The sequence below is a fragment of the Eulemur rufifrons genome, chromosome 3 (genome assembly GCF_041146395.1).
Source record: "Eulemur rufifrons isolate Redbay chromosome 3, OSU_ERuf_1, whole genome shotgun sequence".
NCBI classification, from domain to species: Eukaryota; Metazoa; Chordata; class Mammalia; order Primates; family Lemuridae; genus Eulemur; species Eulemur rufifrons.
In genome coordinates, this window is record NC_090985.1 from 60,647,469 (window position 1) to 60,662,238 (window position 14,770).

At 34.1% G+C, this 14,770-nt stretch overlaps 1 protein-coding gene across 1 annotated transcript in view; it reads right to left on the minus strand.

The window, feature by feature from the left end:
• The window catches only part of VPS13B (vacuolar protein sorting 13 homolog B), a 754,271-nt gene that overhangs the window by 642,466 nt on the left and 97,035 nt on the right, over positions 1–14,770 (minus strand). The window contains exon 15 of the mRNA XM_069465462.1: positions 11,952–12,146. Coding sequence (XP_069321563.1) covers positions 11,952–12,146 — 195 coding nt within the window. The remainder of the gene's footprint in view (positions 1–11,951; positions 12,147–14,770) is intronic.

The window sequence follows — 14,770 nt, forward strand, 5'->3', positions numbered from 1 at the left end:
ACACAATTTCAGTATTTCATATTTTCTCATAAAGGCCTATGAAAGGGTTCTGAAATTCAAAGGGTTCTGAAATTTACAAGTATAACAAGACAATTGAAAACATCATTATTAAAACAACGCCTAACCTCCAACTATGTCTAGAGTTATGAATAAGGGTAATATTTTATCACATCATATTAGGTATGTTCAACTAAGAACTCTTTCAAAGTCACTTTCTAATTTTCCATTAAATGCCCCAACATTATAATCCCAGACACTATCATTAACTATACTCAGAAGGAAATTGGGTGGAGAGAAGATCCCCTGCTGGTTATCTGTAGAATTGCAAAGGCCTTTAAGTAAACTGCATACTATTCTATAAAATTATAAAGTTTTTGTTATAGTTTCACATTGTACAGAGATGTTTCTAAGGAAATATTCAAGTAGGTAACAATTACAATGAAAGAGGGCCTACTGGACAAAGAAATATATTGCCAAATTATTACATTTAAAGAGTCATATTATCCAATCATCTACCAAATCAAAAACAACTATTTCAAAATAAATTTTAAAGTCTTTCTTCTAAATTATAGCAATTAGATACACAGATTTACAATACCTATATAACCTAATAATTTGTCAACATCTCTTGACCAAGACTATAAATACTTAATCTAGGAAAAGGAGAACCAGCACTGTGTGAATTGAAATTGCTTTCACAACGGATAGTTCACATACTCAGAAATGGAATAAAAGTGCTGAATACTGCAAACTAATAGCCTGAAGCAGTAAAAATGTATGAAGCAGTAATTGTAACTACCAACAGAAGTTTTAGCTGAAGAAAACTGTAAACTTGAATGAGAGGACTTACACATCTCATTAGGTGAAATATTAAACATGTATTTCTACCTTTTAAAAAGAACCCAATTAGCAAATGATAAAAAAAAAAAAACATCAATATTTTAAAACTTTACAACAAATGTTCCTGAATTAACATCTCAAATAGAAAAAACTGTAATGGATTCAGAAATATTATAAAACAACTTATTTCTGTAAGTTTTCAGCAAAAATTAGTATAAGTTGGGATTTGCAATTTTAAAAAGACAAAAATATAGAAAGCATACACTAACTGTAAATGACAATAAAAACACATAAGTGTGATATAAAACAAATCATTTCTATGTTGCTGCCATTATCAGATATAGTGTGTAACACTATAACCAGCATCCTAAAGATTTGTCTCTCACTAAAGGGACAGATAATAAAGCACTACCTTTATGTCAAAAGTTGATCTGTACACAAAAACTGAAGTAATTATAACTAGAATTGCTCTGCACAATAATGAACATGTTATTTTTTTTAAAAAGCCTTTAGGGGAAAAGGATGGAATCAAAACTAACCACTGAATTTTAGAAATAAAAATGCTTATAGCTTATTTAACTCAATCATCTCATTTTACATATGGGAAAAATGAAATCCAACAAGGATTAGGGATGTCTTCAAAATTACATATTGCTGGACAGCGGTATAATGTTTCATTGATTTAGCTCATCTATTAGCCCACTATTTCACCTGGCCTTCCTTTCTCCTTCCATGTCCTCCTTCCCCTCTCCTAAAAACGAACGGTTGATTCTCCACTTAGGCTTAAAGAAATACAAACAGTCTCATCACCATCTCCCCCCAGTTCAAACATCAATAAAATTACATTTCTCTCCTTTCAACAGCAAATATCTTGAACGAGAAGCCTAGAGTTTGCTACAATTTTTTCATTACCTACTCACTTCTTAAATCCCCTCAATCTAGTTTCTGTTCATATATCCCCCGAAACAAAAGAAAACTCTGGGCTGAAACTGATACTGTACTTATGTTCTTCTCCTATAGAAAAAAATTAAGAAATATTTTCTATTGATTTTTTTCCACTAACAATTTGAAAGAGTAAAAATATAAATAATTATCAGTGATTTTTCCACCTAGAATTTTAAAAGTACAACTACTGTCATGCTGCTATCTACATTGTTCAAGACATAAATACAGCCAGGTGCAGTGGCTCACACCTGTAATCCTAGCACTCTGGGAGGCCAAGATAGGAGGATCGCTTAAGATCAGGAGTTCAAGACCAGCCTGAGCAAGAGCGACACTCCATCTCGACCAAAAATAGAAAAAATTAGCCAGGCGTGGTGGTGCGCGCCTGCAGTCCCAGCTATTTGAGAGGCTGAAGCATGAGGATTGTGTGAGCCCAGAAGTTTGAGGTTGCTGTGAGCTAGGCTGACACCACAGCACTCTAGCCTGAGCAACAGAGCAAGACTGTCTCAAAAAAAAAAAAAAAGGAAAAGAAATCCTTCAGAATATATAAAAAGTGCTTACAACTTAAGAATAAAAAGACAACTCAATTTTAAAATGGGCAAAAGAATTGAACAGAAATTTATCCAAAGAAGATATACAAATGACCATGAACACATGAAAAAAAATGCTCAATATCATTAGTCATTATGGAAATACAAATCAAAACCACAGTGAGATACCACTTCACAACAATTAAGGTTGCTAAAATCAAAAAGACAATAACAAGTGTTAGTGAGGATGTAGAGAAATAAGAACCCACAAAACAGTACAATCATTTTAACGTAAAAAATTTGGCAATTCCTAAAAATAGAGTTAACATATGGCCAGGCAATTCCACACTTAAGTGTATATACCCAAAAGAAATGAAAACCTGTCTTCACATAAAGACTTAGGCAAGAATATTCATAGCTTTATTATTCAAAATAGCCAAAAAGTGGAAACAATTCAAATGTCCATCAACAGATGAATGGATAAATAAAATGTAGCTCATCCATGCAATAGATTATTATAATTCAGACATAAAAAGAACTGAAATACTTTTTTTACATCTTACATTTAGCTCTCTGATCCATTTGAGTTAATTTTTGTATATGGTGTTAAGTAAGGGTCCAGTTTCATTCTTTTGCATGTGGACATCCAGTTTTCCCAGCACCATTTGTTAGAAAGACTGTCCTTTCCCAGTGAATGGTCTTGAAACTCTTGTCAAAAATAATTTGGCCATATAGATGAGGGCTTATTTCTGGGCTCTCTATTCTAGTCCATTGGTCTTTATGTCTGTTTTTATACCAGTACTACATTGTTTTGATTACTGTACATTGGTAGTAAGTTTTGAAATCAAGAAGTGTGAGTCTTCCAGGTTTGTTCTTCTTTTTCCAGATTGTTTTGGCTATTCAGGGTCCCTTGAGATTCCATACGAATTTTAGGGTGAGTCTGTCTATCTCTGCAAAAAAAATCATTGGGATTTTGATAGGGATTGCACTGAATATGTAGATTGCTTTGGATAGTATAGCCATTTTGACAATGTTAAGTCTATCAATCTATGAATATGAGATGTGTTTCCATTTATTTATGTCTTAATTTCTTTCAGCGAAGTTTTGTAGTTCTTATTATATAAGTCTTTCACCTCCTTGTTTAAGTTAATTCCTAAACAACAAACCTTTCAGAAGAAAACATAAGACAAAAGAAAACTACTGTCCACAGGCCAAATCCCACAAGCTTCCTAGTTTGGAATAGCCTACAAGCTAACAATAATTTTACAGATGAACATTTATAATCAATGTGATGATGGAAACACTAAGTTGGAACCTCAATGAGGTGAAATGTTATCCGAAAAAAAGAATTCCATTCTTCTCATTAGTAAAAGCATTTTACCAAAAAAATGTACTCAATCACTATAATAAATACATTTCTGAATATTGCAAACTCAGAATTTGTAGAAATTTTTTCGCTCTTATTATTTAAGTACCTACATAATGTCCTCAATTTTGCCACTTGGCCCACAAAGCCTAAAACATTTCTATTTGACCCTTTAGACAAAAGTCTGCTGATGCCTGCTGTACTGTATATATACTAAGAACTGGAAAAAATGGGTGGCAAGGTAGATACACTTTCAAATTTATTACATCTTGCTAAAATTCCTTCCAAAATCAATATACCAACTTATATAACCACCGGACATGTATGAAAACAACATTTCCTCCAAATCCCCTGGTATCTTCTTGAGGTCAAAAATTAGGAGATTCAAAGAATACAAAGTGTTTTGATCATACTATAACCTTCTTTATCTCTCTGAAGCATGCACTGTAGCTGATCCTTAAGAGTAACCAGGCCTTAACATTATACACTATTCTACAATTTATAGAGTACATTCATATTACCTTATATTCTATATATGTTTCATATATCAGATTCCTTGGAATATATTAGATACTCAATGCCATACATATTCAAAGGATGTGTCTGCCAGACAATAAAGAGGTAAGTCATAAGAAAGTTTTATCTCTCAGGGTTAGGAGGTTGAGGAGATGTTGGGCAAAGGATACAAAATTTGAGTTAAATAGGAAGAATAAATTCAAAAGATCTATTGTACAGCACGATCACTACAGTAAATAACAATGTACTGTATTTTGGGAATCAATAAGAGAACAGATTTTAAGTGTTCTCTCCACAAAAAAATGGTAAGTTACTGAGGTAATATATATGTTAATTAGCTAGACTGAGCCATTCCATGACATATATTTCAAAACATCATGTTGTACACAATATATACAAATTTTAATGTCAATTAAAAATAAAAAAATTTTCACCTGCATACTTTCTATACACACCCATGCCAACTCTCCCAATTGTTAGATTTCATTACATAAAGTAAGAGTCATAAACCATTTTGTTAGCCAATACAGAGTTAAGTACACAAAACAAAAACTCAGGCATTTGAGTATTTAATTAAAAATTACTTAAGTTCTAAAATGCCAAACACATGAAATATTTAAATCCTCTACTGTAATACTGTAATGCCAAATGCAAAACTTTGAAAACTACTGCTCTAAATTCTATAGCAAATTGGTAATTTGAGTAAATCCATAATACCCATATAAACAAAAACTCTCTACCAAATCCTGAAAGTATTAATATATACTAAGCCACAGAAGAAGTATCAAAAAATGAAACAAAATATTCAATACAAGGCTCAAGGCTTTATTTTAAAAGGTATTCAGTATTCTTAATACCAATGAATGGTTTTCCTATACATATTATACCTATATTCCTACACATATTATTCCTACTCTGCCCAACACCTTACTTCCTGGCACATTAAGCTTATCCATTATAACTGTAGTCAAACTAACCAAAATATAAAAGACAACTAGGCAAAATGTTTGGCAAAAGCCTTTTCCCAAAAATATAACTATATCCAGAACACAGTATAACTAACTTTTATATTACACTGGAAATTTAAGTGAGCTTTAGCATACTGACAAATAGAAATGGTAAACAACTATTCCAGTAACTCTTACGTCAGTATGGATGGTGACCATATTGATGACAAATGGCTTTGGTGACCATTTTCCTTGAGGACAAAGACATACCTTATTTATCTATCTTGTTTATGTATTGCTGAATGTCTGCTATATGGAAAGTACTTAATATTTGCCAAATGACTAAATCCTACATAAGCAAAATATCTTGAAAAGATTCATGAGATGTCTAAAATTAGATCTACTTCCAAAAAACAAGGCAATGTCTAAACAAATGTATAGCAAAAAATTAAGAATTTTCCTCAGTAGCTATGATTTCTACATATTAGTGTGATTAGCTTTGAGTATGACCTACATTCTCATGTTCAAATACAAATTTAATCATAAATCACTGTGAAGAATAGAAGAATATTTAATAATTGAAGGACAATATTTTCCTAAAAGCAAAAGAATGAGGAAAAGCAACACAGGATCTTTTTGGAAGGTTATCTGAAGTAGGAATTAAGTATTCTGACCCAAAACAATGACAGTCTTAATACTGAAAGTTCTACAATAAGGAACAAAATAATTTCTGGGATTTTGAGATCAAATTGGATCTAGGCAAATTAGGGGAAGGCATTTGCAGACCTTCTCTTTTAGACCTATTGGAAGGAGTGCTTAGGAATAAGACAGTGAACAAAACAAATGGAAGAAAATACCCCAAAAATTAAGTTTTAAGGATAATTTTTGCTAAATGACACCTAAGCAGAAAAAGGAAGATGACTGATATGTATTAGGAACAAAACCAACTCTGGTGAATTTTAAAGATTTAATTAGTCAGAGTATTCATTTCTTCATTCATTTGATTAATAAAGTTTAACTTTTTGTTTTGTTTTTGTTTTTAGAGACAAGGTCCCACTCTATTGCCCAAGGTGGAGTACAGTGGCATGATCACAGCTAACTTCAGCCTCAAACTCTTGAGCTCAGGCAATCCTCCCCCACCTCAGCCTCCCAAATAGCTGGGACTACAGGCATGCACAGCCATGCCTGGCTAATTTATTTATTTATTTATTTTTTGTAGATATGGGGTCTGTGTTTCCCAAGGTGGCTTTGAACTCCTGGCCTCAAGCAATCCTCTTGCCTTGGACTCCTAAACTGTTGAGATTACAGGCGTCAGCCATCGCACCTAGCTGAAGGTTTTACTTTAACATACATGAGTATGTGAGTATGGGTGTGTGTGTTTCTGAAGTTATGACACAGTATCCTGCTGAAAGTCTAGATGTACACTGTCTAATACACTATCATTTGAAATGTGACTAGTCAGAACTGAAATGTGCTGTAAGAAAATACGTAATAGACTTGGAAGACTTGGTGTAAAAAGAGAATGTAAAATATCAATGTTTTATACTGATTACATGTTAAATGATAATATTTTAGATACACATTAAATAAGCTATTAAAATGAAAAAGACAAGGCAAATATTCTTAACACTGTAATCCAATACTCATGTTGTACCAATATTTTTAAAAAATCATATGCTTCTGTGTATTAATTGTGACATCAGATTAGAAAGCACAAGTATAAAATATTCTCTATATATCCAAATTCAAAAATACCTTCTGCTACTCTCTGCATGACATATAATATTGTGGTACATTATTATACTAATAGCCCCAATGAGTCACACTTCCCTGTGTCCACATCCTTTTAGAATGTAATACTGCTTCTCTTCCACCAAAGGAACCATCTTCTTGAAAGGGGCTTTGCAACAACATCTACGAAACATGTTCTTCTATTCTCCATGGTTTGAAAAGAGTCAGATTTTAATGTCTTAAATATACATGCAGGTGATATAAAACTGGTCTCTTTAAATTGCTTTCTCTTTACTTCACAAATACATAAGACTTTCAAAACACCAAACTATAAAGTCACGACTCTATTTGTGGAGTCCTCTAATCTTTTAATACTGTGGTCCCCAAGCACCTGTCCATGGCCTGTAATTGTCTTCCATGAAAGTTAGTAACAGCAGGAGGCGAACTGGCGAAGCTTCATCTGTATTTACAGCCACTGCTCTCCCCATCGCTTGCATCAGCGCCTGAGCTCTGCCTCCCATGCCTCCACTCCTGGATGGGTGGAAAAATTGCCTTCCATAAAACCAGTCCCTGGTGCCAAAATGGCTGGGAACCCCTGTTTTAACACACTGACTGCCACGCTAAAAAAAAAAAAAAAAAAAAAAAAAAACTTTCCTTGGGGCCACAGTGTTTTATTTAAAAAATAGAACAAAAACTTCAAAAACAAAATGATCCTTTCTAATTTAATGAAAAATTTGGGTTTTTATTGTTTTGTGTTTTTTAATAAAAAAGTAAAATAAAAATTTGAAAATGAGTAATGTAAAAGGTAATGTGAAACTTGAAAAATATTTATAAGGATAAAGTGTTTCTCTTGACTTGTCAGGCTTAAGTGTAATTTAAAGGTAAATATAAATAGAAAAACAAAATTTATTGACTTCTATTTGTTTAATCCACATTTCTTAACTAAATTGCAAATACTAATTGTAACAATAAGAGTATCAACAAGTAAGATTTTCACGCACCAACTGCAGAGTTTTGCCCAGGTTTTGCTTTATGAGGTCCCGGGCTCAAAACTAGCAAGAGTTAAAAAACAACTCACATGGCAGTTAATGTGTTAATACATTACATGAAATTCTTGATTTCAACTTTTTATGGCTTTCTTCTGTTCACAAAACAGAACTTGATTGGGTATGTTCTGTCTCTACTTAAACCCCCATCTGTATTTGCTTAGCAAAAACATTTATTACTCAACATTTGCATTTATTGTTTGCATATTCCTGTACTAGGATGCAAAAATAAATGGAAGAGCTGAACAAAGCTTCCAGTAATTCTCATTGCATAACCATACAAGCATGCACGGGAGATAATGCAGGTTCAGTTCAAGACCACTGCAATAAAACAAGTATCACAATAAAGTGAGTTGCACATAATTTTTGGTTTCCCAATGCATATAAAAGTTATGTTGAAACTATCCTGTAGTCTGTTAATTATACAATAACATTATGTCTTTAAAAAATATATATACCTTAATTTAAAAGTACTTTATTGCTGGCCTGGCGCGGTGGCTCACGCCTATAATCCCAGCACTTTGGGAAGCCGAGGCAGGAGGATGGCTCGAGGTCAGGGAGTTCGAGATCAGCCTGAGCAAGAGCAAGACCCCCTCTCTACTAAAAATAGAAAGAAATTAACCGGACAACTAAAAATATATAGAAAAAATTAGCCGGGCATGGTGGCGCAAGCCTGTAGTCCCAGCTACTCGGGAGGCTGACGCAGGAGGATCACTTGAGCCCAAGAGTTTGAGGTTGCTGTGAGCTAGGCTGACGCCACGGCACTCTAGCCCTGGGCAACAGAGCGAGACTCTGTCTCAAAAAAAAAAAAAAAAAAAAGTACTTTATTGCTGAAACATGCTAACGATCATCTGAACCTTCAACTATTCATAATCTTTTTGCTGGTGGAGGGTCTTCTCTTGTTGACGTTGAAGGCTGATGAATGATCAGGATGCTGGATGCCGAAGGCTGGCGTAGCTGTGGCAATCTCTTAAAATAAGACAACAACAAAGTTTGCCACATAAATTGTCTCTTCTTTTCACAAAAGATTTCTCTATAGCATGAAATGCTATTTGATAGCATTTTACCTAGTAGAACTTCTATCAAAATTGGAGTCAATCCTCTCAAACCCTACTGCTGCTTTATCAACTAAGTGTATGGAATATTCTAAATCCTTTGTTGCCCTATCAACAGTGTTCATTGCATCTTCACCATAAGTAGACTACATCTCAAGAAACCGCTTTTGTTAGAGTAGGAGAAAGGGCTGAGAATGGCTGCACGTGCCTGAAGATTGGGTGCCACCACTGAAAAAAAAAAAAACAACACTTAAGCAGAAGCTAACTAGAGGGGCTGATAACTGCAGGCAAGAACTAGCTTCAATGGCTTGTCAGCTATCTTTGCCACGTTAAATGAATTTTGGCTAATTACAATATCATTTACATTGAACTTTTAAAATTTCTCCACCCTTGAAATCATCATGACCATTCCCAAACAACTACATAAAGTACAAAAATGGGAGGGAACCCAATTCTAAGTAGTACCCAAATTCTTAGTAAAAGCCAACACCTTGCCTTTGAATAATCCTCCCATCATTTAGTAAAACTACAAAAGATCTAAAACCACTTCATCCCAGTGTAGCTGCTCTTTCAAGTCTTCCCACTTTCTTTCCTGAGAGTGTATTTTTGCTTTCAATAAAAGCTGTGACTTACATGGTGCATCCTGAAATTCTTTTCCTGACCATCACCAAGAACTTGGATAAACCTCCACTCAGAGGCCAATTACACCTTCTTTGATCATCCATAAGAAGCAACACCTCATCCATTCAAGTCACATCCTCAGGCTCTACTTCTAATTTTAGTTCTATGCTATTTCCTTTATATCTACAGTTGCTTCCTCCGCTGAAGTCTTGATCCCCTCAAAGTCATCCATAAGCGTTGGAATCACCTCCTTCGAAATTGCCGTTAATGTGGATATTTTTACCTCCTCCCATGAAGCACACATTTTTAAATGGCCTCTAGAATGGTGAATCCTTTCCAGAAGGTTTTCAATTTGCTTTGCCCAGATCCATCAGAGAAATCACTATGATAGCTATAGCCTTACAAAATGTATTTATTTAGAATAATAGACTTGAAAGTCAAAGTTATTCCTTGATCCATGGGCTGCAGAATGAATGTTGTGTTAGCAGGCATGGAAATAATATTCATCTTGTACATCTCCATCAGAGCTCTTGAGTGCCAAGGTGCATTTTCAATGAGCACTAATATTTTGAAAGGAATCGTCTTCTCTGACCAGTAGGGCTCCACAGTGGGCTCACAGTGGGCTTAAAATATTCAGTAAATCATGCTGTAAATAGACGTGCTGTCATCAGACTTTGTTGTTCCTATTTCTAGGGCAAAGGCAAAGTAGATTTAGCATAACTCTTAAGGTCCTTAGGATTTTTCAGAATGGTAAATGAGCACTGACTTCAACTTAAAAGTCACCAGCTGCACTAGCTCCTAACAAGAGAGTCAGCCTTTGAGGCTAAGCACAGACTTTTCCTTCTTACCTATGAAAATCCTCAGTGGCATCCTTTTCTAATAGAATGCTCTTTGTTCTACATTGAAAACCTGGTGTTTAGTGTAGCCTTCTTAATCAATGATATTGGTGGGATCTAAATAATGCTGCAGCTTTTCCATCAGCACTTGCTGCTTTACCTTGTATTTTTATGATACAGAGACACCTTCTTCCTTAAACCTCATGAACCAACTTCTGCTAGCCTCAATCTTTTCTTCTGCAGCTTTCTCACCTGTCAGCCTTTATAGAATTGAAGAGAGTTAGGGCCTAGCTCTGGATTTAATGGAATGTTGTGGCTGATTTGACCTTCTATCTATAGCAATAAAACTTTCTTTATACTAGCAATAAGGCTGTTTTGCTTTCTTATTCCTGTGTTTACTAGAGTAGCACTTTTAATTTCCTTCAGGAGCTTTTCCTTTGCATTCACAACTTGGCCAGCTCTTTGGCACAAGAGGTCTTGCTTTTTGGCCTATCTCGGCTTTTGACATGCCTTTCTCAGTAAACTTAATTATTTCTAGTTTTTTATTTAAAGCAAGAGATGTGCAACTCTTCCTTTCACTTGAATACTTAGAGACCATTGTAGGGTTATTAATTGGCCTAATTTCAATATTGTTGAGCCTCAAGGAATAAGGTGGTCCAAGGGAAAGGAAGAGAGACAGGGCAGCAGCCAGTTGGTGGAATAGTCAGAACATACATATTTATTAAGTTCAATGTCTTATATGGGTGTAGTTCATGGCACCTCAAAATACTTACAATACTCTCATCAGTGATCGCTGATCACAGATCACCACAACAGATAAAATAATAATTTAAAAGTTTGAAATTTTACAATTACCAAAATGTGACATAGAGACCCAAAGTGAACACCATTTAAAAAATGACACCCATAGCTTTGCTGGACACACGGTTGCCACAAACCTTCAATTTTTTAAAACAACAATTAAAAAAAAAAAAAAACAATATCTGTGAAGGGCAATAAAGTAAAGCATAATAAAATGATGTATGCATGTATTTAGAATAAAAGAGATTTTCCCTTTGCATCAAGAAATGAACATGTTGCCAGAAAAATGGATGGCAATAAGAAAAGAAATTAAAATGGATTCAATAAGGTAAAAGTGACTAAAAAACAAATGTGTTAAATCCTCTTTATACAGTGTGCCTCACATAAATGTTCCCTTCAAAGAAATTATGAGTCATTTAAAGCATCCATATTAAACGAAGTGCTCTTTTTCACACTGCTGATAAAAATCATCAATGACATATCTTCAAAGTTGTAACTACCATTCACTTAAAAACATCAAGCCACTAATCTCAAATAACTGAAGAAAAATCTTTAAAATAAGTATACCTTTATTAAATTAGAATGAACAAATCTGTATTTTATTTAAATCTTCTCTTATGAAGTACTACTGTGAAATTACAACTCCAAGAAAAAGAAACTTATTTGATTATCCCAAAGCCAAATAGATACGAATAAAAAAAAAAAATTCCCTTTTCATACCTTAAGGTAGCAGTGTACATAGCAATAATGAAGCAGATTATCAGAAGGATGAGTAAGGCTGCTGACCACACGCACCAACTGTTCAGCATACATCGGCACAGAATGTTCCAGATTAATTTTATCCACCAGTATCTGAATGGATGGCAAAGGCCGAAGAGACTGGAAGTTTGTAGTATTCATGAACGTACTTGAGTTCTAGAAAATAATAGTTTCACTTTATATTTTAAGAGTAGTGAATAGTTGCAATTTCCTCTACATAAGATTTAGACCTGCACATTTTGCAGTGATATCAAATCAATCTAGAAGTGATGTCTTTCCACAGAACTCTCTTTTTTTAAGTATGTCCCAGATTTCAAAGAATGCATATTTGCTGCAAAATTATCATTGCTTTTTCAGCTGAAGCTTTTTACTTTTTCAATCAACTACATGCCTCACTATGATGAAAGTATTTCCTCAAGTTCAATCGTTCCATAAAATGGTCTGGATATCCAAGAGTCAGCCATCTTTTATTTTCTTTTCCTTCACTCATAGTTAGATGGCTAAGAACTAAATGGACTACACCACACAGTATCAAAAATACAATAAGAAACATTTGCAGGAAGGAAAAATTTCTGATCCATATCATATCTACTAACAATACACGTTAAAGGCTCATAAAATCCTCAAAATCTTGAGAAGGGCTTGGTATTTTCAGTTACAGAATCTGAGCTTCCAAATAAATACAGGTAATTTCAAGATTTCTGGAGTATGTACCCTTATTGGCAAGTAACCCTTTCCTGTCCAAGAACTCCCTTACTCCCTTAACCTGCCTTACCTGTGGTTCTCAGTGAAGAACATCATGACTTTCTCTCCAGAGGAATGTAAAAATATGTGAGAAGAGCAGTTTCATTGTTTTGTCCTTCACTGTTACAATACTACTGGCCTTTACCCAGGCATTAGCCAAAGATGTTAAATGCTACATAATACTTCTCCAAACCAAAAGACCAATAGTACCATTACCAAGAAATACTGTGCCAACAATTGACTAAGTTTTACATACAATCCTGATTTTTGACCATTATTAATAATTTTAAAACCACAATTTATTCAGCAACTTCTTTGCTTTTTTAAGTGATTTTATTTTGGATTATTAAGAAGGACAGAGTAAAGCACACAAATCTGAAACGTAGAGCTCAGCGAATTTTTACATCTTTAACCACCACCCAGCTGAAGCACTCCAGAAGACTGTCCCATGTCCCATTGGAGACACTATCAAATTCCCAGCAGAGGTAGCCAATATTCTCACTTCAGTCACCATAATTTAGTTTTTACTCTTGAACTTCATATAAATGATACCATACAGTATATACTCTTTCACTCGATACAGCATCTGTGAGAATTACCTATGTTGTTCATTCTTTTGAGTTCACATTTTTATCACTATGAAGTGGCTCTTTTTATCTCTAATCATACTTATTACCTTAAAATCTACTTTTTCTGGTATTAAAATAACCATACTATCTTTCTTTTGATTAGCATTTAAATGGTATATTTTTTTCTATCCTTTTACTTCTATCTAACCTATATCCCTATAAATTCCAGTTTCACAATTTATAACTTGGTTCTTTTTTTATGGATTGAGGTCTCTTTTGAAATACTCTGCCTCTTTGTCATTTTCCTTGAACTTATCAGAGTTAAAGTCCACATATAATAACTCCTATATCTTAATCACATCTATGTCTACTTATATTATTAATTTTTTCATTATATTTAATTCAATTGGTTCTGTTTTCTAGTATACCTCATAATTTTCTATTAGGCAGCTGACATCATGGATAAAAAATTATAGAGGCTCTTGCTAATATTATCTGCCTCTGAAATAAGTTAACTATTCTTTGGCAAGTGAACAGAATACAAGCATAGCATCATGGTCCTATGCAGGATTGCAATTAGGCTTTCATAGAAGTAATCTATTTCGACTTGTACTTATTCCTATGGTATGGCTCTTAGAAATTTCAAAGTAGAGCCCCAGGTGCTAAAATGGTAGGGCCTAAATTTTAACTATTGATACTCGGCACCATGCAGATAGTGAAATTTCTACTTTGCCATTTAGCCTGTGTTTTCTGCTGTGTGTCCTGAAGTCTTGCATTGTACATGAGCAGCTAAAGAGTTAGCTAACAGTATAAAGGAAATTTTATCCAGATTCGGGGGCTGCTTTCTCAATGAGGCTTCCTTACTAGCATTTTTCTCTATGATGGGCATACTGGAAGACTAAATATGCCTGAAGAAAGAGTCTCTGACCTAGAGGGTATCTAAATAAAAACTGCCAATATTGAAAAGCAAACCAAAAAAACAAAATATTCAAGAACTCTGGGACAACTACAAAAGACATTAACATACACATGACAGAATTCCAGCAGGAGAAGAAAAAGAGAAAGGAACATAAGAAACACCTGAAGCAATAATAACTAAGAGTTTCCCCAAATTAATGTCAGAGACCAAACCACAGATCCAGGAAGCACAAAGAACACCAAGAAGGATAAATGTAAAAAGAAAAAAACAAAAAACAAACAAAAAAACCTACACAGGCGAATCATTTTTCAAACTACAGAAAATCAAAGATAAATTCCTGAAAAAAAGCCAGAGGAAAAATACATCTTACCTAAAGAAACAATAACTGAATTATATTTGACCTCTACTCAAAAAACATGCAAGCAAGAAGAGAGTAAAATGAAGTACTTTAATTGTTGAGAAGAAAAAAATCCACCAACCTAGAATTCTGTATCCATGAAATTACATTTCAAAAGTAAAGGAGAAAAAAAAGACTTGCTCAAACAAAA